This window comes from Mustela erminea, chromosome 4, assembly GCF_009829155.1.
Source record: "Mustela erminea isolate mMusErm1 chromosome 4, mMusErm1.Pri, whole genome shotgun sequence".
Taxonomy (NCBI): Eukaryota; Metazoa; Chordata; class Mammalia; order Carnivora; family Mustelidae; genus Mustela; species Mustela erminea.
In genome coordinates, this window is record NC_045617.1 from 31,787,785 (window position 1) to 31,812,469 (window position 24,685).

Genomic DNA, 24,685 nt, shown 5'->3' on the forward strand with positions numbered 1-24,685 from the left:
GTGATGAATTACATTATATTCCATAAAGGTTTATCATGTATCGTAGAGTTTTCCTCTAAGTACACAAAAGATTAAACCTGCCACAAGCTGATTATGTGAGTATAGATTAAGATGAAATTGTCCTAAGTTACCCATTTATGTGGAATTCTCTAACTATGAAAATTTACCAGTTAAACTCTGAGTGCGTGTATATCATTTCAAAGTGATAAAACTGTTAGCTACAAGGGAGCACTTTGCCCTTAATTTGAGAAAAGTTTTTATACTTGAATTACTCAATACTAAATAGATTTTTAGTTTTACAGTAGAATAAATTGTAGACACAGATTTACCACACATGGGTGAGACCATGCCAGTGGTCTAGGAAATACTCCCAACAATGGCTATATACCACATTACAACTGCCAGTCATACCAACACAACTTGGAGTTTAAGCATCATTGGGAAAGCCTTTGTTGATATTTGTAGAGTATAATGAGCTAGTTTTGCTTATCTGGGCCAAACTAGTGGCTATTAAAGAGGCTTTTGTGTCAGTATTAAGGCAAATCACTGATTATCTTTGTTGAATTGAAAAGGTAATGGGAAGGCCCTGAAGCCCCGTGAAGGGGTACGTTCAAAGAAAGTACATTTAAATAAAGCTTTTAAAACTTTATTTAATCATACTTGCACTCTGCTTTTTCCTTGGATTTGTCATTCTATTAAGTACAACACATGCTAAATGTCCTTCTGTCTCAGAGCTTTGTGCCTTTGTTTGGAGAGATGCTGTGTGTCCTGAGAGAGGAACTCTGAAAAGGACATTAAAAAAGTCTGCAGCCACTGTTAGGAGGAGGTCAATATTTTACTAAGAAACCCTAAGTGAAAGACTATTACTGAGCATTAAATTACACTAATTCAAAGAACCCTTTACCAATATGACCGTGCCTGTTGAAAATGTACGATTTTTTTGCCTTTAATCTTCAAAATGTATCATTGCTCTTATTCAAGGAAAGGCTTCTGTACATTTAGAAGTAAAGTGTTAATACCGCTTTAGTTTTCAGTGAAGTTTGTCTGGCTAGAGTCTAACTACATAAAGTATGAGGTCACTTGGAGAAACTGAATTTTCAGTTTAGACTTCTAGCCCCCTGACATTTGAGTTCCTTGAAAGGGGAAAAAATTCTACCTTTAGGAAAGAAGTGCTTCCATGCATTTGTGATTCTAAGGGTCAGTGGCATTCAGGAGTATAAATGTGGGAGACTTCTGTTAAATACGAAATAGTTACATGAGAATAAAAGCTCGTTTACATTGAATGAAGTGAGAGGATCCATGACTATGTTGGCCGTGAGGTTTGAGGTGGTCAAACAGAAATAGGCTATAATAGAGACTTGAAGTTCTCTTTTAACAGAGTTGCATGCGTAGTTTGACGGGTGTTGAGCGTGAAGAGTCTAGTCCCACGCTAGTAACACCCATTAATGCAACCGTGAGTAGACTGGTTCCCGACAGTGTGAGAGTGGATCTCGGAACCTTTCTGTTGGGGATCTTTTGCTGGAGGGACCGGAAAGGAGGTGGATCCTTTCACGATGTGGGGAGGCCGCAAGCTGAGCTCCTGCGGGAATCGGTTCGTAGGAGGGCTTAGATCTAGGTGTTGGGGTACACAGGCTGAGGGAGCTCGCTTAAGCAGTTCGGCAGGTGAGTGTCGCCTGACCACGTTGGCACTGTGAAGGTCCCTCACGCAACCCACCGGGGGAGGGGGGCGCCGTTTTGCGCAGGCGCGGCAGAGGGCGGCGGGCTGTCCTGAGCTGCGCGCGGGGTCCGCGCAAGTCTGCCTTCGGTCCGGTCCCTCGCTGTCGAGTAAGCTCCCGGCCTGGGCTCTCGCCCCGCGTTCCCGGAGACTGGGACTGGGGACTAGTGGTCCCGGCCGCGGAGCGCGCAGTCTCCCGGCCGGCCGTCGCCGTGTATCCAGAGACCGTTTGGGTTGAGTCCTTGCCGCCGGCGACCACTCTGTGCCTGCCGGAGTCGGAAGGTCGTGTGCTTTCTTCCCCAGCCGCCGCGGAGGACTCGGCTGCGGTCTCCGAGGTCTTGATAGCGTTGCATTTGTTTGGTTTGCACGTATCTTCTTTTTTTCAGAAAGAATTTAAGGCAACCATTCTACTTGTTTTGGTTTAATTCAGCAAACTCTTGTAAATAAGATCAAGGAAATAACTCACTGAACCTGAGACTTGGAGAAGACAGTTTGATTAACCAGAAAGTTAAGTTTACCCTTTATATGAAACTCACTTAACAAATGCTGTGTGCCAGGCCCTGGGAGTTTGTTTGTTTTTAAGATTTATTTATTTTTAGAGAAGGAGAGCCAGCCTATAAGGGCGGGGGCGCGGAGGGAGAGAGAATTCAGGCCGACCCCCCTCTGAGCCCGTTTGTTGGCCAGAGCTTGATCCGGAGACCTGGAGATCACGACCTGAATCTAAACCAAGAGTTGGACACCCAACCGAGCCACCTAGGCACTGGGAATTTTCTAATGAAGGACACCTCAGAGGTCTCTTTAAAAAATGTTCAAACTGAAATTAGGATATAATAGGTGAAACGGGAAACTTGGAGGTCCACCATAGAGTTGATAAGTTGGTGCTCTAATGCAATGAAGAATAGTGCAGCCAATAAAAATGATTTAAATCAGTGTGTGCCCCCTTGGAAAAATGATTCAGATACTGCATTAAGAAAGTAAGTTACAAATCAGTATGTATTATGATTTTAGATCTATATATGGAGCTATATGAGAGAACAGAAAGACAAATTTTAGCAGTGATGATATGTGGTGGAGGTGGTTATCCATCGTTTTAACATTATATATTTTTGGAATTTATTTTTTCAGCAAACATGTCTTATAATCAGAAATTTAGAAAAATACAAATATTTTCAGATTTTGGGACTGAGTATAGAAGGAGTATCTAATACATATTTAAGATCAGGGAAAGTTTTTGAACAAAGTATTTAGGAAGCTGTCTTGAGGGAGTTGGGCAGTTTTGGAAGTCACTGGAATGGCCAAAGGACTAACTTGAGTATCTGTGAGATTTCTGGGAAAGTGCAAAGTGTTCCTTGAAAAGGAAGGCTGGAAGTGAGGACAGAGACTGGCAAGGGATGAGACAGACTTTTTAGGCCATGACAAGTCTGTGAAAGGCTACCTATACTCCTGAGAGTGACTTTACCTTGAGGACAGAGGGAAATTACTGAAGGAACAATATAATCCGACCTGTATTTAAGAAAGAACACTTGGCAGCTGTGTGGAAAGTGGAATGGTGGCAGGAAAGACTAGGCTCAGGGAGCCCTTAAGAGTCATCTCGACAGTAAATGATGATTGCTGGAACCAAGGTATTGGTAGAGTAGAGGTTTTGTTCACTGTTGGCATGGTACATTATAGGCTCTGGATAAATGAGGTTTTGAATGCATTAAATGAAGTTTTCCTCTGTGTCTTTAAAATCTCATATACCAAAATGATCACACTTCAAAGTAGAGAAGGAGTCGGTAGGATTCTATTTATTAATACAAACTCAATTAGTTTCTCTCAGTTGTGGTGTGGTGGTTTTTAAAGCTCTTGGGAATTCTGTTAATAGTGGTAACTGGGGGCTAATTTTACAGAAGTAGAGGAGGAGTAGGGATGATAAGGGTCATTACTGAGTACAGAGCAGAGACTTTTAAAATCTCATGTGCAGTTTCATAATAATAACTTAGATTTTTTATCTACATATCACAGTTTACATAATTCTCCAATAACACTTCCTTTATCTACCTGAAGTCATAAAGAAGGTGGTATTTGAACTAGGTCTTTTTTTTTTTTTTTAAGATTTTATTTATTTATTTGACAGAGAGAAATCACAAGTAGATGGAGAGGCAGGCAGAGAGAGAGGGAAGCAGGCTCCCTGCTGAGCAGAGAGCCCGATGCGGGACTCAATCCCAGGACCCTGAGATCATGACCTGAGCCGAAGGCAGCGGCTTAACCCACTGAGCCACCCAGGCGCCCCTGAACTAGGTCTTAAATGTAGTATAGGTGGAAATGGTGGAAGAGAGAGTAACATGAGCAAAGGCCTAGGAACACAAATGTGTGTGTGTGTGTGTGTGTGTGTGTGTGTGTGTGTGAATTTTGAAATGGCCTTGGGCCAGACTGTGAAGATCCTACTGAAAAACCAAACAAAATTTAAAAAACATAAAAAGCTCAAGAGAAAAATATTCAGAGACTATGAAAAGACAAGCCATGAAACATAAATGACCATTTGTCTTAGTCCATTTGACTACTGTAGCAACATACCACAGACTGGGTGGTTTATAAACAAGTCTATTTCTTACAGTTCTGGGGACTGGGAAATCCAAGATTCAGTGCTGGTAAAAGCCCATTTCTGGTCCATGGATGGAGCCTTCTTGCTTTGTCCTCACATGGTAGAAGAGGCAAACTTGCTCTCTGAGGTCTTTTATAAAGTCGCTACACCAGTCACGAGGGCTCTACTCTCATGATCTCATCACCTCCCAAAGGCCCCACCTTCTAATATCATCCCTTTAGGGGTTAGGACTTCAAAGAATAAATTTGGGGAGGACACAGACATTCAGACCATATCACCATTAAGTTAAGAAAGGACACCTAACCACACTTATGATAAACTCAGACAACACTGAGATCCCATGTTCACCTATTGGATTATCAAAAATAAAAAAAAAATTGATAATACACTGCATGAGTGACTGTCAGTGTATTATTGGTGTGGGGAAGCCAGCACTAGAAACTGGTTTTACCCATGGGGCTGGGAACTGGTTCAACATCTGTGAGTGGCAATTACAAATTTATAAATTCACCTGCCATTTAACATAGTCGTTCTTGGGATTTCACCTAAAAGTACTCTCTGAAATATATGAAATCACCTATGGAATTCATTATACTAAATTCATTTTGCCAACTTGATAGGTATGTAGTGGCTTTCATTTGTATTCTCCTAATGGTTATTGATATTTTATATCTCTTCATGTGCTTATTTGCATCTGTATACCCTCTTTGATGAATTGTCTGTTCATGTCTTTCTATACCCATTTTATAAGAACCAGACCCATCGTATAATTGGGTTGCTTGGTTTGTTGTTGTTTTCTGGGAGTTGGGTTTTACTGTTGAGTTTAAAGAATATCCTCATTTAATCCAGATATAGAAGTCCTTTGTGGGTTATGTGTTTTGCAAATATTTCTTCCCCGTCTATGATTTGTCTTTTCTTCTTCTTAACAGAGTCTTTTGCAGGATGAAAGATTTCAAGTCTAAGTCCAAATTAATCAATATCTTCTATTTTGGATTGTGCTTTTGGTGTCAGATGTAAGAAGAACTCTGTGCCAAACCCTAAGTCATGAAGATCTGTGATAGTTTCTTCTAAAAGTATTATGGTTTTGCATTTAGATCAATGATCTATTTTAAGTTCATTTTTGTATAAGATGTGAGATTTAGGTTTAAGTTTTATTTTCTGGTCTATTGGTATCCAGTTGTTTCAACACCATTATTGAAAAGACTATTTTTCCTTCATTGGACTGCTTTTCAACCAGAGTCAAAAAATCCGTTGGGTGACCTTTATAATGTCCGTAGTATTTTCTTTGCTCTAAGGTCTACTTTGTCTAAGTATTTATTGAACAATTGAATGTTTTGCTGCAGAGTAACTAGTTCACAAAACAGGTCTCTATGTAAGTTTGAACATGTAGACTGGATGAGTGATTATTTTAGGATACTATGTATACACATACACACACACGTACATACAGGTTTTTCTTTTGGAAAGGGTTTTAAGTCTATGTATAAATTCATTTCAAGTAGCTAACATGTGACAGAATTTGAACTTGTTTTGACCAATAATCTCAGAATTAATATCATCCTAGGTTAAAAGGTCACATAGTTTTATTTTAAATCTCATTTCTTATAATTATGCAGAATAATATTGGTACAGAAACTAATGGTATGAAAAACTTTTACATATACATTACTTATTTTTGCCAATTAAAATTTCAGATATTTGATTAGAGTTAATTGGCAGAACGGAGGATATTTATTTTATATTTTAGTATAAATCCCAAAGTAAGGGGAAAACCCTTCTGTTTATCAATTGTAATATGAGATTGCCATGTAAAATAGTTTCTTCAAGTATATACGTATGAAGGATTTATACTATGCAGTTTTCTCTAGACATTTAATTTTTATTTTCAGAGGAACCTGACTGACTCAGTTGGTTAGAACATGTGACTTTTGATCTTGGGGTTGTGAATTTGAACCCCACGTTGTGCACGGAGATTACTTAATAATGTTGTTTTCAATTTATTCAGAGAATCAGTTCAGTTGGACTCCACAAACTAACCCGTGGGTTTTCAGTGAATACAGCATGATGTGGTTCAAATCCTATAGAATAACTTTTGCCTGCTTGAGTAGAATGAAAATTTACAGGTAAGTTTATTCACTGTGGCAAGTATTTACATAATTATTTATAATCATAATCTAGTATTCATTATGTTTAATAAACACTGCTAGTATGAAATAGCTTATGTGCTTTGATTAAGGTATCTTTTTATTTATCTAAATATTCTTACTCTTCCAACAACTTTTATATCTGGAAAGTTTCAAACCTACAGAAAAGTTGTAATACAATATACATCTCTTGCATATCCTTTATCTATATTCAAAGGTAGCTTTTATTTTTAATGTAAGACTGTATTACCTGGAGAAATCCTTTTTGCTTCCGCACTTGTGACAAGACACGAATAATGCAGTGCTTAAAATCATAACTGATTTGGGTACAGCATAAATGTGATAAGGTAATTAACTATACAATTCTAGGTGGTAAGATTGAATCAAAGTAATATCTTCCTGTAGTTGTAGTTTATAAACTAATTTCTAACTTGTGAAAAATATTGCACAGAGTTAATGTATGAACTTTGTTTTCTAAGTGCTTGCTCTACTTCTTGTAAATAAGCTAGCTCCTGTAAATTGGGTGTCTGTGAAATCACTGGTAGTCAGCTGAGCACCCACCTACTGTTACCTATTGTATATTAGTCATTGATTATTGAGGCTTTGCATGAAGCACAGAAAAAGATGGTAATATTCATAAGATAATATCAGAGAAGCATGATATTTAACTCTTAAAAGGATCATAAGTCATCAATGTAGAATGTACTCTATGTAGCTAAGAAAAACACACTAAAAATTTGAATGGTGTTACCTATCCTAATGTAACGACCTTATTCTTTTTTTACCTAAGAACTTCTGGAGGATTTTCCTATGACATATTTTGACATGGAATTTGGTATAATTTCTGATCTGTTTGGTTCCTGTTTGATCCCATTTGATTTTTTTTTTTTAATTAGGTGAATTATATACTTTTCTGTGCCTTTTTTTTTTTTAAGATTTATTTATTTATTTATTTATTTGACACAGAGAGAGGTCACAAGTAGGCAGAGAGGCAGACAGAGAGAGAGGGGGAAGCAGGCTCCCTACTGAGCAGAGAGGCCGACATGGGCCTCGATCCCAGGACCCTGAGATCATGACCTGAGCTGAAGGCAGAGGCTTAACCCACTGAGCCACCCAGGCACCCAGGGTCTTCTTTATTAGATTATTCAATTGACACGTTTCCCGAGTACCAACTGTGTTCTAGGAACTGTGCTAGTCACTAGGAATAAAATGGTAAATAACACAGTCCATATCCTGCCCTCATAGTGTTTAGTGGGGAGACATGATCAAATTGTCACACTGTTCCATGAAGAAATGCAAGGTTATATGGGAATTAAAATGAGGGACTATAACCCAGTTTTGAGAGTCAGGGAAGACTTCTTAGATGGCACCGAATTATGTGTGCAGAGGAGGGAAGGGAACGTGAGAAGAATGGTCCAGGTAGAAGAAACAACCTGTACAAAGTTCCTGAGAAAAGGGCATGGGGTCAGTGCAAAGAACCGAGAGAAGGCCTGTGGGGCTGGAATGGGGAGGATGAGGAGAGTAGTTAAAAAGTACATTTGAGGAGGGAAGAAATTGGGGACCAAGTAATTCAAAGCATTGTAGGCCATGCTAAGGATTTTGAGTTTTTTCCCCAATATCAGTGAGAAACCATGGAAGTATTTCAAGTGGGAAAATAGCATGATCATATTTATATTTTGGGACACTGTGGATGCATTGTAGGGAAAAGATTGAAGGGAGATGTGGTAGGAAGCATGCAGACTAATTAGAAGGCTAGTGCAATAAACAGTTTAACCAAGAGATGATGGTAGCTTAGACTAGCATGATAGTAGTAGAAATGAAGAGAAGATGGGGGCACTTGGGTTCAAATCCTGGTTCTACCATTTACTTAATCTAAGTCTCACTTTTTTTACTTGTGTAATAGGGATTGTGATATAACCTACTTTATAGAGTTGCTGGAACAATTAAATAAGATGACACATGACATATACGGAGTTCTTAAATAGTACCACATTTAGTAAGTGCACAATAAGTGGTTACTATTACTACTTCTACTTCTACTACTACTGTTCCTATTATTATGTTATTATCTTCATTCCTATTAGATGTGACCCAGAAGGCCAAGTCTTGTAACATCCCATTTCTGTTGCAATTTACTTTGAAAGCAAATTAACTTTGTTAATGGAACTCTGTTCCTGCTGTGAATATATATATTTGCAGTGTGATTATGAAAACCTGGTTTTAAAGCATCAAAAATGAGCCATTCATTTAGAATCTAATAAATTATAAATTAGAATATCTTTCTACATAAATAGATTCTATGTTACATTTTTTAAAATGTCTCTTCTTGCCTGGCTCTTCCTTTTGATCCCTTAGGTACCCTTGGACAAGACTGTACAGTACTTCTCAAACCACTGTAGACAGCAGTGAGATAAAAACATTCGTGGCCCTGGCTCATAGGTGGTGGGATGAACAAGGAGTGTACGCACCTCTTCATTCTATGAATGACCTGAGGGTGCCGTTCATTAGGTAACATTCCAGAAACTCTAGATATTTTTAAATGTAACTCTTCAATAATTTATCTTCTTTTGAGTTTATTTTTCTCTAGATTTATACCTCAGTTCAAAATGCTGCATTTTAAGTTTGCTTCAGAAATTAGAGAGATTCTGGGGCAGCTGGCTGGCTCAGTCAGTAGAGCATGGGACTCTACTTCACATTGAATGTGAAGCCTCCTTAAGATAAAAATTTAAAAAAAAAATTAGAAAATTTTCAATGTCCATTGTTTGAGCCATTAATTTTTAAATAACGTTATTCAAAATCTAGGCTGCTTTTTTTAACTGATTTGAAGCATTTTGGGACAATTTCAGGTTACTTAGAACTAAATTCTTATGAAAAGGACCTAGGATCCTATGGCATCGAGGTCATTTCATACCCACTTTGACCTTTAGGCAGTCTTGATAAAGAGGGACCTACTGGTTCAGTCACTAGAGCATGCAGGTCTTAATCTCAGGGTCATAAATTCAAGCCCCATGTTGGGTATGGAGCCTACAGAAACAAACAAACAAAATATATCATTAAGTATCCTTATTATATATAACGTTTATTTTATTTTTGTTGCTTTTTAAAGATTTTGTTTATTTGAGAGAGAGAGCGAGCATGGGTGTGAGGGGAAGAAGCAGGCTCCCCAACATGGGGCTCAATTCTAGGACCTTGGGATCATGACCTGAGCTGAAGCAGATGCTTACCTGACTGAGCCACCCAGGTGCCCCCATATAACGTTTATTTTAATGTAAATATAATTAAAATTCATATACAGTTCAACTTAAAAGTGTAGTATACAGTGCTGTTAGGTATATATGTCTGGGTGTATATGTGTGTGCTTATGTTTGTATATGTGGTAGAGTGTTACTGTGATTATCTTAGAATTAAGTTAACTTGATTTGGATACCTATTTACATGATCATGAAAACACCACTAACTTAGAAGATCAAAAGAGAATCAATTTAGAAGGGAATCTAGGCAAAATCTGAAAATATAGATCTCCAGTATGCTGCTTCTAAGCCATGTAAAATAACTTATTTGTTGCTGACACGAAATGTGTCTATCAAGTACTGACAATGTAGCTAAGAGATTCCTCAGCTAACATGATATCTTAAGCAAATAAAATTAGATGAATCTAAACTAGATTGTTTTTAAAGTTTTTCTTTAGATTATTACTGAAGTAATAGTTAACATATAATTATTACTAGTTTATTTTAGAAGCTTTACTTAAAACCTCCTTCCTGCTTTTGATTGTTTAAAAAGTCTTTAGTGCTGAAAAGAAAAGAGCTATTTACCCCCAAATATCAATAATATCAATAATCCATTTTAAAATGAGAGTTTAATATATCCTCAAAAATTATACATGTTTAAGATTTTATTGACAAAATTAATAATTTGTTTTTGTATGTTTTGGATTTTTAAAAAAGAGACAATCTTTTAAAAACAGTTGCTCATCACCAGCCCGGAAAACCTTTGTCTGGGATGAAGATTCTTGATGTTGGCTGTGGTGGTGGATTGTTAACTGAAGTAAGTGGTTTACAACTTTCCTGCCATTTTTAACTTTGAAAAAAATTTTGAAAAAGTAGGCCTATGACTCATTTATCCTTTTAACAAGTAGTAGTGTTTATTTAAAAAAAAAAAGAAATGCCTAATGTTCTTCTTAATATTTTTACCAGCATAAAACTAATAAATGCCTTTCACTTTCTTAAGAAAATATATAAATATTTTAGAAAATTAAAGAGAATTTTTTTTGGTGTTTTTTGTTTGTTTATACACAAAATTGGGCCCTGGTCTTTGAAATAACCCTGAAAATTTTGTTGTCTCTTCTAAGAGATTGGGCAGTTTCCACTGGTTTAAATGCACTGATAAGCCATTCTTTTGCACTTGCTTCAGTACGAAAACCTAACCGAGTACTGTATGCTTGTGGTGTTCTCCCTGGCATAGGTGCTTTAGAGTACTTAGAAAAATACTCATTCACCTTCCGCAAAAAATATTTGCCTCCACTTGTAGTATATTTATGCCCTGCAGCTCTGTTTTATAGTCTTCTTTCAATAAATGCATGGTAACTTTTGTGTACTTCAGAGATGTTAATACTCTATTGTGTGTGTGTAAGTGTACCTATAAAATATAGAACTCTTTCAAATAGTTCTTCATAAGTTTTTTGTTGTGATTATTGTTCACTCTTAAGTTTTTATTATGGTAATTGTAAAATGTGTACAAACTAGAGGAAATGATATAATGAACTTCAATGTACCCAATAAGTATTCAATAATTATCCTCTCATTATTAATCTTGTTTCCTTTTTAATAAGCTCTTTATTGCTAACATGTATGCTGTTTTCTTCTTGAGGATAACAATTTTTTTATCCTATTAGCCTCTAGGGCGGCTTGGAGCTTCAGTTATTGGAATCGATCCTGTGGATGAGAACATTAAAACAGCACAGCACCATAAATCATTTGATCCAGTCCTAGAAAAGAGGATAGAGTACAGAGCGTGTTCCCTGGAAGAGATTGTGGAAGAAACTGCTGAAACATTTGATGCTGTTGTAGCTTCTGAAGTTATAGAACATGTGATTGATCTAGAAACATTTATACAATGCTGCTATCAAGTGTTAAAAGTAAGACTTACTGGTTTACTTGTTTGTTTTTTTCTTCTGAGTGTGTGTATGTATCCACAGCAATAAGTGTTTTGTAATACTTGCAATCAGTAAGCTAGGATTAGGGGATAACATCTCTGCTAGGGATTATTTCTGCTTCTCAGATTGCACTCAGTCCTGGGGTTTTCTTTTCTTTTCTTTTTTTAAAAAATATTTTATTTATTTATTTGACAGACAGAGATCACAAGTAGGTGGAGAGGCAGGCAGAGAGAGAGAGAGAGAGAGAGAGAGAGAGGAGGAAGCAGGCTCCCTGCTGAGCAGAGAGCCCGATGCGGGGCTCGATCCCAGGACCCTGAGATCATGACCTGAGCTGAAGGCAGAGGCTTTAACCTACTGAGCCACCTAGGCGCCCCCTGGGGTTTTCTTGATACAGTATCTTGATATCCAAGAAGTTTGAAAAGTGTTGGTCCTGAGCATAATTATAAACAATAGATTTGAAGGTTTTTTTCTCCCATTGGTGAACTCTGGATTAAATAGCTAATAAATATCGAATGACAATTACTAAGAAATTGATTTGGGGGGCACCTGGGTGGCTCAGTGGGTTAAAACCTCTGCCTTTGGCTCAGGTCATGATCCCAGGGTCCTGGGATCGAGCCCTGCATTGGGCTCCCTGCTCTGCTGAAAGCCTGCTTCCTCCTCCCTCTCTGCCTGCCTCTCTGCCTGCCTCTCTGCCTACTTGTGATCTGTGTCTGTCAAATAAATAAATAAATAAATAATCTTAAAAAAAAAAAAAAAGAAATTGATTTGGATTGATACTTAAAAAAACAATTAAAATTGTTATTAATTTGTATAAATTGACTTAGGTAGCATTTCTTAAATAACTCTGTATATAATATTTTTAACAGTTTTCAGCTCATAGGGGAATATTTCATATATATGATCTTACTGATTTTCCCTACAACCAGATGAGGAGGGTAAGCAGGTAGTGTTGTGACCAACTTGGCCCAAAGGAGATCAGAATTTGAGAGATGTCAAAGGTCACTTTTTTTTTTTTTTTTTTTTAAAGACTTATATATTTATTTTATGGGATGCCTGGGTGGCTCAGTGGGTTAAGCCTCTTTCTTCAGCTCAGGTCATAATCTCCGGGTCCTAGGATCGAGCCCTGCATCAGGCTCTGCTCGGCAGGGAGCCTGCTTCCCCTTCTCTCTCTCCCTGCCTCTCTGCCTACGTGTGATCATCTCTGTCAAATAAATGAATAAAATCTTGTAAAAAAAAATAAGATTTAGGGACGTCTGGGTGGCTCAGTGGGTTAAAGCCTCTGCCTTTGGCTCAGGTCATGATCCCAGGGTCTGGGGATCGAGCCCCACATCAAGCTCTCTGCTCAGTGGGGAGCCTGCTTCCGTTCCTCTCTCTCTCTGCCTGCCTCTCTGCCTACTTGTGATCTCTGTCTGTTAAATAAATAAACAAAATCTTTAAAAAAAAAAATAAGACTTAGACATTTATTTTAGAGGTTGGGTGTGGAGGGAGAGGGAGAGAAAGTCTTAAGCAGATTCCTCACTGAGCGGGGAGCCCCACATGGGGCTCCATCTCACAACACCGAGATCATGACCTGAGCTGAAACCAAGAGTCAGACTCTTAACTGACTGCGCCATGCAGGCACCCCCTTTTTTTTTTTTTTAAATTGAGGTATAGTTGACATACACTATTGTATGACTTTCAGACGTACAGCAGTGATTTGACAATTATAGAATTATGAAATGCTCACCACAATAAGTCTATTTACCTCATCTGTCACTATAAAGTTATTACAATATTACTGACTACATGCTCTGTGCTGTATTTTTCATCTTCATGACTTGTTCTAAAACTGGAAATTTATACCTTTTAATCCTTTTTACCTATTTTGCCTATCTCTTACCCTCCTGTCTTCTGGCAACCCCAGTTTGTTTTCTGTATTTATGAGTGTTTCTAGTTTTTTTTCTTTCTTTCTTTCTTTTTTTAATTTATTTATTTGACAGACAGAGATCACAAATAGGCAGAGAGGCAGGCAGAGAGAGAGAGGAGGAAGCAGGCTTCCCGCTGAGCAGAGAGCCCGATGCGGGGCTCAATCCCAGGATTCTGGGATCATGACCTGAGCCGAAGGCAGAGGCTTTAACCCACTGAGCCACCCAGGTGCCCCGTGTGTTTCTAGTTTTTGTTTGTTGATTTTTTTTTTTTTTAATTTCACATGGAAGTACAGTCATTTGATACTTGTCTTTTTCTGTCTGACTTCTTTCACTTAGCATAATACCCTCTGTGTTCATCCTTGGTGCAAATGTTAAGATCTCATTCTTTCTTTATAGCTAATATTCCATTGTCTGTATATACCATATCTTTATTCATGTATTGATGGACACCTAGGTTGCTTCCATGTCTTGGCTATTGTACATAATGCTGCAGTAAACATAGAGGTATGTATGTGTGTGTATATATATATTACAGCCCCCCATGAGATACATATATTTTCAGATTAATGTTTATTTTCTTCCGGTAAATACCCAAAAGTGGAATTTTTGGATTCTGTGGTATTTCTACTTTAATTTTTTTGAGGAACCTCCATATTGTTTTTCATAGTGGCTGTACCAATTAACATTCTCGCCGAGAGTGCACACGGATTCCTTTTCCTCCGCATCCTCACTTGTTACCTCTTGTCTTTTTGATACTAGCCATTCTGACAGGTGTGAGGTGAAATCTCATTTTGGTTTTGATTTGTATTTCTCTGATGATTAGTGATGTTAAGCATTTTCTCGTGGGTCGGGTGGTCATCTGTATGTCTTCTTTGGAAAATGTCTGTTCAGGTCCTCTGGCCATTTTTTAATCAGATTTTTTTGTGTGTGTTGTTGTAGTTCTTTATATATTTTGCAGATTAACTTTTTATCAATTATATCATTTGCAAGTATTGTTTTCCATTTAGTATGTTGGCCTTTTTGTTTTGTTGATGGTTTCCCTCGCTGTGCAAAAGGTTTTTGGTTTGATGTAGTCATAATTGTTTATTGTTGCTTTCATTTCTCTTGTCTGAGGAAACAGATCCAGAGAAATATTGCTAAGGCTGGTGCCCAAGGGATTGCTGCCTTTGTTTTCTTTTAGGATGCTTATGGTTTCAGGTCTTAGATTTAGGTCTTTAATCAATTCTGAGTTTATTTTTATATATAGTGTAAGAAAGTGGTCCAGTTTCATTCTTTTACATGTAGCCATCTGATTTTCCCTACACCATTGTATATCTTACCTCCTTTGTTGTAGATTAATTGACCATATAAGTGTGGGTTTATTTTTGGGCTTTTCATTCTGTTTTATTGATCTATTTTTGTACCTGTACCACACTGTTTTAATTACTGTAGTTTGTAGTACAAACTACAAAATCTTGGATTTGGATGTGATACTTCCAAATTAATTCTTTCTCAAGATTTGGGGTCTTTTGGGGTTCCATACAAATTTTAGAATTATTTCTTCTAGTTCTGTAACAAATACTATTGCAATGTGTTAGAGATTGCATTGACTCTGTAGTGTAGACATTTTAACAGTATTCTTCCCATCCATTAAGTATGGTATATCTTTCCATTTATTTGTGTCATCTTCAATTTCTTTCGTCAGTGTCTTATAGTATTCAGAGTTTAGGTCTTTTACCTCCTTGGTTAACTTTAATCCTAGGTATTTAATTCTTCTTGTTGATAAGATTGTAAATGGGAGTTATTTTCTTAATTTCTCTTTCTGCTAGCTCATTATTAGTGTATAGAAATGCAACATTTCTGGGTATTAATTTTGTATCCTGTATCTTTACTGAATTTATTTCGTTCCTGATCTTAGAGGAAAAGCTTATAGTTTTCCACCATTGAGTATGATGTTAGCTGTGGGTTTTTCATCTATGGCCTTTATTCCGTTGATGTATTTCCCTCTTTACCCACTTTGTTGAGAGTTTTCACCACGAACAGATGTTGAATTTGGTCAAATATTTTTCCTGGATCTATTGAGATGGTCATGTGATTTTTGTCCTTCATTTCATTAATGTCTTGTAACACTTTTGTTCATTTGCAGATACTGAACTATTCTTGCATCCCTGAAATAAATGCCACTTGATTCTAGTGAATGGTCCTTTTAAAGTATTCTTGAATTTAGTTATTGGGATATTGGTTTATAATTTTCTAGCAGTGTTTTTTCTGGTTTTGGTATCAGGGTAATGCTGCCCCTTTTCAAGGAATTTGGAAGCATTTATTCTTCTTCTACTTTGGGATAGTTTGAAAAAGATAGGTTGTAACTTTTTAAAGATTTGGTAGAATTCACCTGTAAAGCCGTCTGATCCTGGACTTTTGTTTATTGAGGATTTGGTTTTTTTTTTTTAAGATTATTTATTTATTTATTTATTTGACACAGAGAGAGAGAGATCACAAGTAGGCAGAGAGGCAGGCAGAGAGAGAAAGGGAAGCAGGCTTCCCACTGAGCAGAGAGCCCAGTGTGGGGCTTGATCCCAGGACCCTGAGATCATGACCTGAGCTGAAGGCAGAGGCTTCACCCCCTGAGCCACCCAGGCACCCCTATTGGGGGTTTTTTGATTACTAATTCAATTGTTACCAATAATTGGTAATGTTCAGATTTTCTATTTCTTCCTGATTCAGTCTTAGAATATTGTGCACTTCTAGTATTGATCCATTTCTATGGGGTTGTCCAGTTTGTTGGCATTTAAATTTTCATAGTGGTCTCTTATAATCCTTTCTATTTCTGTGTTGCTGGTTATAACTTTCCCCCCTTCATTTATCTGGGCCCTCTTTTTTTCTTGGTGAGTCTGGGTAAAGGTTTATCAATTTAGTTTGTCTTTTCAAAGAAACACCTGTAGTTTCATTGATTTTTTTTCTCTTGTTTCTTAGTCTCTAATTTATTTCTGGTCTGATCTTTATTATTTTCCTCCTTCTACTGACTTTAGGCTTTGTTTATTCTTTTCCTGTTTCCTTTAGGTGTATGATTAGGTTGTCTTGTTTGAAATTTTTCTTGCTTCTTTGAGGTAAGCCATTGTCATAAAACTTCCCTCTTAAAACTGCTTTTACCGCATGCCAAAGATTTTGAACCATTGTGTTTCCATTTTCATATGTCTCTTTTAATTTGCTCTGATTTCTTTGTTGACCCATTAGTTGTTTAGTTGCATGTTATTTAGATTCCACATTTTTTCCAGTTTTTTTTTCTTATAATTGATTTTTAGTTTCATTCTGTTATGGTCAGAAAAGATGTTTGATATGATTTCAGTATTCTGAAATGTATGGAATCTTGGGGCACTTGGGTGGCTTCATCTGTTAAGCATCTCCCTTTGGCTAAAGTAATGGTCTCAGGGGTCCTGGGATCAAGCCCCTTGTGGGGCTCTCTGCTCAGGAGGAAGTCCGCTTCTCCCTCTCCTCCTGCCCCTCCCCCCAGCCCTGGCTTGCGCATTTGTGATCTCTCTCAAATAAATAAATAGAATCTTAAAATAAATTATTGATTCTTGTTTTGTGGCCTAACAAGTTTCATCCTGAAGAATGTTCCTTGTGTACTTGAATGTATATTTTTATGTAAATATTCTGTATCTCCCTGTTAAGTCTGTCTGTAAATGTTCTGTATCTCCCTGTTAAGTCTGTCTCGTCTAATATGTCAATCAAAGCAACTATTTCCTTACTGATTTTCTGTCTGGATGACTTAACCAATAATGTAAGTGGAATAGGTGTTAGAGTCTCCCCTCCCCTCTCCTCTCTTCAACTTAGGTGCTTTCTAGTATCCTGTATTCCCAATTGCTGATCTATTCTTCTGCATCTTCTAATCTGCTGTTGATTCCCTCATGTATTTTTTCATTTCAATTATTGTATTCTTCTGTCCTATTTGTTCTTTTTTATATGTTCTGTCTCTTTCTTGATTTGAACTCTCAACTGAGTTCATCCACTCTTCTCAAATCTGGTGAGCATCTTTATTACCATTACTTTGAGCTCCTTATCAGGTAGATTGCTTATTTCCATTTTGGTTTTTTTTTTTTTTTTTTGCTAAAATTTTAGCTTGTTCTTTCATTTGGAACATATTCCTCTATCTCCCCATTTTCTGTGTTTGTTTCCATGTATGTCAGCTACGTATCTTGGTCTTTAAAGTAGTGGCCTGGTGTCAGGAGGCACCATGTGGGGCCCTAGGGTGCCATCTTCCCAGTCACCAGAACCAGACATCCTGCTGGTGTCCCCTGTATGGGCGGTGTGTGTCCTCCTGTTGTGACTGGGCACACGCTGGTAGGCAGGGCTGACCTTCAGCCCTGCTGTGACTTCTGCAGGTATACTGGTGTATGGAGCTGGTTCCCAGCCATGCTGTCAGAGTGGCTCAGCTGCAACTGCTGCCCACCTGCTGGTGTGTGGGGCTGCCCATCCTCTCTCCAAGGAAGGAGTTGCTTTGGAGAGGCCGGAGTCCTGGCTGGGGCTGCCACTAGGTGTGGTGGGCAGTAGTTGCTTTGGGGGAATGCTGATCCTGACCAAGCCTGCCTGTTGGGTGTGGCAGAGTTGCTTTAGAGGGGCAGTTTCCAGGGCAGGTAGATCTACAGGGGAATGCCAGGACATGGTGAGTGGTGTTAGCAAGATAGCTGGAGAATGTCAGAACTAGTTCCCACAAATCTGACCAACTGGGCTGAAGAAGGACAAGAAAAGTGACATCTTTCAGTATTTCCATGGCTGAAGAAAGCTCCTACAGATTCCTGACTTTCCAACACATGCCCTAAAGTTAGTCAGTAAATCTCCATGTAAAACCCTGGCACTTTTTAAACTGCTTTCTCTGTGCCTGAATGAGGTATTGTGCTTGCCCTTTAAGAGCAGAGTCTTGGTATCCAGTAGCCTTCTGGCTCTCTGAAGAGTTAAACCCTCTGAATTTCAAAGCCAGGCAGTATGAGGGCTCATCTTCCCAGTGTAGGTCCATGGGACCAGGGGGTGCCCAAGGTGGGGCTTGAGCCACTGGCTCCTCTGGTAGACTTCTGTGCCTGTGATAGCCCTCCCAATTATAGGTTGCTGTGTCAGGAGTTTGGTTCCCTGCCACATCTCTGCCCCTCCTACTTTTCTCCATGTGGCTTTTTCTTTATGTCTTCAGCTGTGGAAGAGCTTTTCTGCCAGTCTTCATTCAGCCAACAATTATATGTAGTCGTTGCCTTGGTGTGTCCATGGGAGGATGTGAGCTCCAACTCTACCGTCTTCCACAAGAATCCAGAGGTCACTTGGTCTTTATGTCAAAGTTCACTAGAGTCACTTAAGTGGGCTTAGGGTCACATCTTTTAATTTCAAGTCTCGTTCTTCCCATTATATTATAGACTTTGCCCTCTGAAAGTGGTTCCAATTTTTTTTTTTAATAAATCTCCTAAAGTATTATTGTTGTTGTTATCATTATTACCGTATTGACTGTTGTTAATGTAGAGGTAACACCCAAAGATCAAGACCTAGAAGAATGAAATGTTTGGCCCTGACCTAAATAGAGCTTTTTAGAAATACTTTTTCTGGGGCGCCTGGGTGGCTCAGTGGGTTAAGCCTCTGCCTTTGGCTCAGGTCATAATCTCAGGGTCCTGGGATCGAGCCCCGCATCGGGCTCTCTGCTCAGCGGGGAGCCTGCTTCCCCCTCCCTCTCTGCCTGCTTCTCTGCCTACTTGTGATCTCTCTGTCAAATAAATAAATGGAATCTTAAAAAAAAAAAATACTTTTTCTTTTTACATAAGTTTAGTTTTAGAGAAGATTACAAAGATAGTACAGAATGTTCCCACCTGGCCTTCCCCCAGTCTCTCCTATTGTTAACATCTCACATAGTGAAGATAGGAACTAGGGTGAGGCAAATGAGGCATGTATGGCACAAACCTGAAGGAGACACTCAGGCTTAGGTGCCAACCATGCATTTACACAGTCCGGAAAGTGAGTGCTTCCCTCGGTTTTGTTCCTTAAGCATCTCACTTGTCTCCTCATAGTCCTAGCCCTGTACGTAACCCATTGTGCATTTCTTAAAACTGAGAAATTAACATTGACATTATGCTATTCACTATACTACAGACCTGGTTAAATTTCATCAGTATTTCCACTAATGTCATTTTTCTGTTTAGGATCCAACCCTGGATTCTACATTGAATTTAGTTGTCATGTCTCCTTAGTCTCCTTTAAGTCTATAACAGTGTCTTGGTGTTTCCTTTTTTTTTTTTTTTTTTAAGATTTTATTTATTTATTTGACGGAGAGAGATCACAAGTAGGCAGAGAGCAGGCAGAGACAGAGGGGGAAGCAGGCTCCCTGCTGAGCAGAGAGCCTGACGAGGGGTTTGATCCCAGGACCCTGAGATCATGACCTGAGCTGAAGGCTGAGGCTTAACCCACTGAGCCACTCAGGTGCCCCTTGGTGTTTCCTTTTAAATGAGTTTTATTAGGCTTATCTTCTATTTGCCAAACAAAACTCCTTAATTTTTACTCTTTGTGTTGTGTGTCAGTATGGATGAATGGAGGTTCTTTCACACGTATTAGGAATGTGTGTGGCATTGTGGAATTTGAAACTAATTTTTGCATCGATGGAAAGCCTATTAAGCAAATGACTGTTGCTCACCAGTGTTCCCTTAAATTTTGTAGGACATAGATGAGATACCCATAAGTGATTTTTTTCCCCAAGCTCTATTGAGATATAATTGACATGTAACTGTTTCTTAATAAGATTTTAGAACACTAGAGTTTTAGAAAAGTTACAGTGTATCACAAAATAATACCTTATATTTCAGTTTTTAATTTAATGGCACATTGCAGTATTTCAGGGTCTCATCTTTCTTTTTGGTTTTGGGGTGGTATTTGAGATATAGTTTCTCTCTCCCTACACACATAAACACGTGTGTGTGCAATTATTAAAAAGGACTCTTAAGCAATTTTATCCCCATAAGGCCGATGAGAATGTGTAGAAGAGGAAGGAGACATTAATCTTTGCCATATGTGGGAGTAAATATAGGAAACACCATGAATGTAGCCACCAAAAAATGTCAGACTAGGGGCATCTGGGGTGGATCAGTTTGTTGCATTGTCCAGCTCTTGGTTTCCACTTGGGTCATGAGATCAAGCTCCACCACTGGCTCCGAACTTTGGGGAATCTACTGGAAAATTCTCTCTCTCTCTTCCCCTTTACCTTTCCCCCAACTGGTGCTAGTGCTTGTGCATGTGCACTCTTTCTCAAATAAATAAATAAATCTTAAAAAAAAGACATGGCAGACTAAAGAGTCTCACAAGGGCGCGTGGGTGGCTCAGTTGTTAAGCATCTGCCTTCGGCTCAGGTCATGGTCTCAGGTCCTGGGATTGAACAGGAAGCCTGCTTCTTCCACTCCCATTCCTCCTGCTTGTGTTCCCTCTGTAGCTCACTCGCTCTCTGTCAAATAAATAAATAAAATCTTTTTCAATAAATAAATAAACGGTCTCACAGATGGTTTGTATTCATGTAAGTGCTTATCTTGATCTCTTCATATTGTTTATGCTAATGAAATCAAAACAAAATAAAAAAACATTCTAACCACAACCATTAATGTTTTTTTCAGACAACAATGATTAGCACAAGATGTGGCACTGTATGCCGCACAGAACAAGTTAGACAGGCTCGCACCCAGAAAGAAAACAGTGTCAACACATGTCAGATTGGAAATGTGGACATGTAACAAGGAGGAGTAGTCTGATCCCATTTCTATATTTTTATTATAAAGTATCTGTTATGTATCTGATATGTGCAAAAGTATCTGATATGTGCAAAAGCAAGTTTATAGTATGTCACAGTAGTATGAGTTTAATAGTTGTAAGCACTGTTGCTTACAACTGGAATTTGGTAAGAACTTAGTAAACATAAGCTTTTTTTTTTTTAAAGATTATTTATTTATTTGACAGAGAGAGATCACAAGTAGGCAGGGCGGCAGGCAGAGACAGAGGGGGAAGCAGGCTCCCCGCTGAGCAGAGAGCCAGAGAGCAGAGATGCGGGGCTTGATCCCAGGACCCTGAGATCATGACCTGAGCGGAAGGCAGAGTCTTAACCCACAGAGCCATCCAGGCGCCCCTGTAGTAGATTGCCTTTAGTAATGAATTTCCCAAAAGAAAAAAAAACTATTTTGATAAATTATACTTTATTTATATTCATGTATCTTAATTGCACTTAAATTATTTGGAAGGAAGGAGGAGGGTGGGGGAAGCCAAGCCTTTACCTGATACTCCTGACATCTGAAATGTTTCTTCTATCTGTATGGTTCTTTTTTCTTTCTTTTTTTTTTTTTTAGTTTGGTGGTTCTTTATTCATTACTACAATCAACAAAACACAGCTGTCTTATGCCTTGGGAATTGTCTTTTCAGAGCAAATTGCAGGTATTGTACCAAAAGGTACTCATACATGGGAGAAGTTCGTTTCACCTGAAAAGCTAGAGAGCATTCTGGAATCAAGTAAGTATTAAGAAGGTTTCCAGTTTTCACAGCCTTACTGAACGTTTAATGTATCTACAATCATTGATCACACAACCTGGCACTTAATTAAATGGGCCACTATTTTCTGGATGTTGGTTTCATCTCTCAAGTAGATTATAAACTCCTTGAAGTTAGACGTGGGTATTAGATACCACTTCTCTCTCTCACCTGTGGCACCTAACCCAGGGCCATGCAAATCACACATGATCGTGAATACCGTTGGGCTGCTTAGTCCTCATTTGCTTAAGGAGGAGGTGCAAATGTGTGTCACTTACACATCCCCACTTGGTCCTGTGGAGGCCTGCAATATCAGCTTATCCTACGTATTATTTTTTCTGATTGCTCCGTACTCAGGTACACTTTGAACTTCCTTGTCACTTTTTATGTATTTTATGCTACTTAGAGCACGTCTTATATTACGGTTTTTTGGTGTTTTTAAGCCCTTTCTGGTCTGTCAGCTCTGTGGAGGCCAGACTGTCTCCTTTTTGTACTCCCCGCAGTGCCTGCCTCTGCTTCACTCGTTGTGAGCTCTTGATTTATGTGGTGAATTCCTCCCAGGTCATAACATGTAGTTGGTGTTTGGTACTCCTGCTGAGTACTTAACGCATGTGTGTCTCGGGCTTTTTTTTCACATCACAGTATATCAGTAAACTTGATTTGGAGTATTGAAATAGTATCAATCCAAGGCGATGGAGGAGGTTCTGAAGATTTCTGCAAGTGATATTACTGAAAACAGAATAGGAGAAAGTACTGTAAGATGCTTGATAGGAATGATCACTTGTTGGCAGATAGTCTCTCTTTTTTTCAGATTTAATTTTTTTCAGATTTAAATATTTATTTTTTCAGATTTAAATATTTTGGGGGGGCAGATATTTCCTAATAAAAGCTTATGTTTACTAAGTTCTTACCAAATTCCAAGCATTGTGCTACTTTAAACACATATCTCTAATTCTAACAACTCTAGGACTGTATGTTCTGTATGTGTAAGAACATTGAGATTCAGAAAGGTTAAGTGACTTGCCTCTGATCAGTATCAATAGGTGCCAGGTTGGGAGTTGAACCCAAGCAATTTGATTTAGAGTTTCTTTTCTGTGCTATAGTAAAGAATGATATGTATTTGGTTACACAGTACTTTTTTCCCATCGAGTCAGGAATCTTTTTTTTTTTAAATTTTATTTATTTATTTGATAGAGAGAGACATAGCGAGAGAGGGAACACAAGCAAGGGGTTCTGGGAGAGGGAGAAGCAGGCCTCCCACGGAGCAGGGAGCCGGATATGGGCTCTATCCCAGAACCCTGGGATCATGACCTGAGCCAAAGGCAGACACCTAATGACTGAGCCACCCAGGTGCCCTGAGACAGGAATCCTGTTTTAAATATAGAGTCACGTTAGAGTCTTGGCATTTGGAAAATAATTACTTAACAAAATCTACTCTTTCTGATTGTTTTTTTCAGACGGTCTGTCAGTTCACACGGTGGCAGGAATGCTGTACAACCCCTTCTCAGGTTACTGGCACTGGAGTGAAAATACAAGCTTGAACTATGCAGCTCATGCTGTGAAATCCATGGGACAGGAGCCCCCGGTGCCTGCTGGGTTTGTTTTCACGGGGAAAACAGAGGAGCTCCATGATAAAGACTCCATCAACCCCGGTGTGCAGGAAGAGCTGAAGAAATGAATGGCTTTGTAGGACTGTGTATAATATGGCTTGAAAGTCTTCTGTTTACATATGTGAAAATACACACTTTGTCTTTTGTGAGTGGATTGTGAAGAAAAGAAAGTCAACAAAAAGGGCTAAAACCTTGGATAAAAGTTTTGATTGTTTCCTCTAATGGCTACTTTCAAAGGATAATTCTGTGGTTAAAAACTTTTGGCAAGGTATTGTGTAATGTAGGCATTTAAATTCCTCAGCCTTTGTTTTATAAATAGGGTATATACACTTGACTTAACTTGACGGATTATATACATTCATCCAGCGTGTGTGCACATAGGTCTATGCTGAAATGGGTTTTCACTTAGAGGAGTCTGCATCATCTATTTCTCACTTAGAGGAGTCTGCATTATCTATGTTCTCACTTAGAGGAGTCTGCATCATCTATGTTCTCACTTAGAGGAGTCTGCATCATCTATGTTCTCACTTAGAGGAGTCTGCATCATCTATGTTCTCACTTAGAGGAGTCTGCATCATCTGTGTTCTCACTTAGAGGAGTCTGCATCATCTGTGTTCTCACTTAGAGGAGTCTGCATCATCTGTGTTCTCACTTAGAGGAGTCTGCATCATCTGTGTTCTCACTTAGAGGAGTCTGCATCATCTGTGTTCTCACTTAGAGGAGTCTGCATCATCTGTGTTCTCACTTAGAGGAGTCTGCATCATCTGTGTTCTCACTTAGAGGAGTCTGCATCATCTATGTTCTCACTTAGAGGAGTCTGCATCATCTATGTTCTCACTTAGAGGAGTCTGCATCATCTATGTTCTCACTTAGAGGAGTCTGCATTATCTATGTTCTTTATCCAGTTTTAGCTAAAGGCAGTTATGCTTCTGACATATGAAAACCAAATACAGTTGTATTCCACTTATATATGGGAGGATAAAACATATTTTTTCCTTTAAATTTTGCTTTGTTGGAAAGCAAATGGATTGTTAAATATATACTGCATTTGGATTCAGACATT

The 24,685-nt window shown here is 38.5% G+C and overlaps 1 protein-coding gene across 4 annotated transcripts; it reads left to right on the forward strand.

Annotated features, from left to right (window-relative positions):
• The first annotated feature begins 806 nt into the window (after nt 1-806).
• Nucleotides 807-23,788, forward strand: COQ3 (coenzyme Q3, methyltransferase). 4 transcript variants are annotated; one of them, XM_032338987.1, is made up of 8 exons: nt 1,573-1,662; nt 2,101-3,787; nt 3,995-6,421; nt 8,798-8,950; nt 10,390-10,489; nt 11,337-11,579; nt 21,835-21,994; nt 23,470-23,788. In XM_032338987.1, exons 3-8 carry the CDS (start codon nt 6,282-6,284, stop codon nt 23,688-23,690), a joined length of 1,017 nt encoding a protein of 338 aa, XP_032194878.1. In that variant the 5' UTR covers nt 1,573-1,662; nt 2,101-3,787; nt 3,995-6,281; the 3' UTR covers nt 23,691-23,788. The 4 variants fall into 4 exon arrangements, with proteins under 4 accessions (XP_032194877.1, XP_032194878.1, XP_032194879.1 ...); XM_032338988.1 differs by lacking the exon at nt 1,573-1,662 and adding an exon at nt 1,690-2,049 and having other exon boundaries at nt 2,145-3,787; XM_032338986.1 differs by lacking the exon at nt 2,101-3,787 and having other exon boundaries at nt 807-1,662; nt 6,304-6,421.
• The last annotated feature ends 897 nt before the right edge of the window (nt 23,789-24,685 follow it).

Bases quoted from the DNA above. Each gene is read 5' to 3' on its own strand.
- COQ3 (XM_032338986.1), top strand. From the start codon at position 1,554: ATGTGGGGAGGCCGCAAGCTGAGCTCCTGCGGGAATCGGTTCGTAGGA. The intron at 6,422-8,797 runs GTAAGTTTATTC...TTGATCCCTTAG, and splicing joins AGTAGAATGAAAATTTACAG to GTACCCTTGGACAAGACTGT. The intron at 21,995-23,469 runs GTAAGTATTAAG...TGTTTTTTTCAG, and splicing joins AGAGAGCATTCTGGAATCAA to ACGGTCTGTCAGTTCACACG.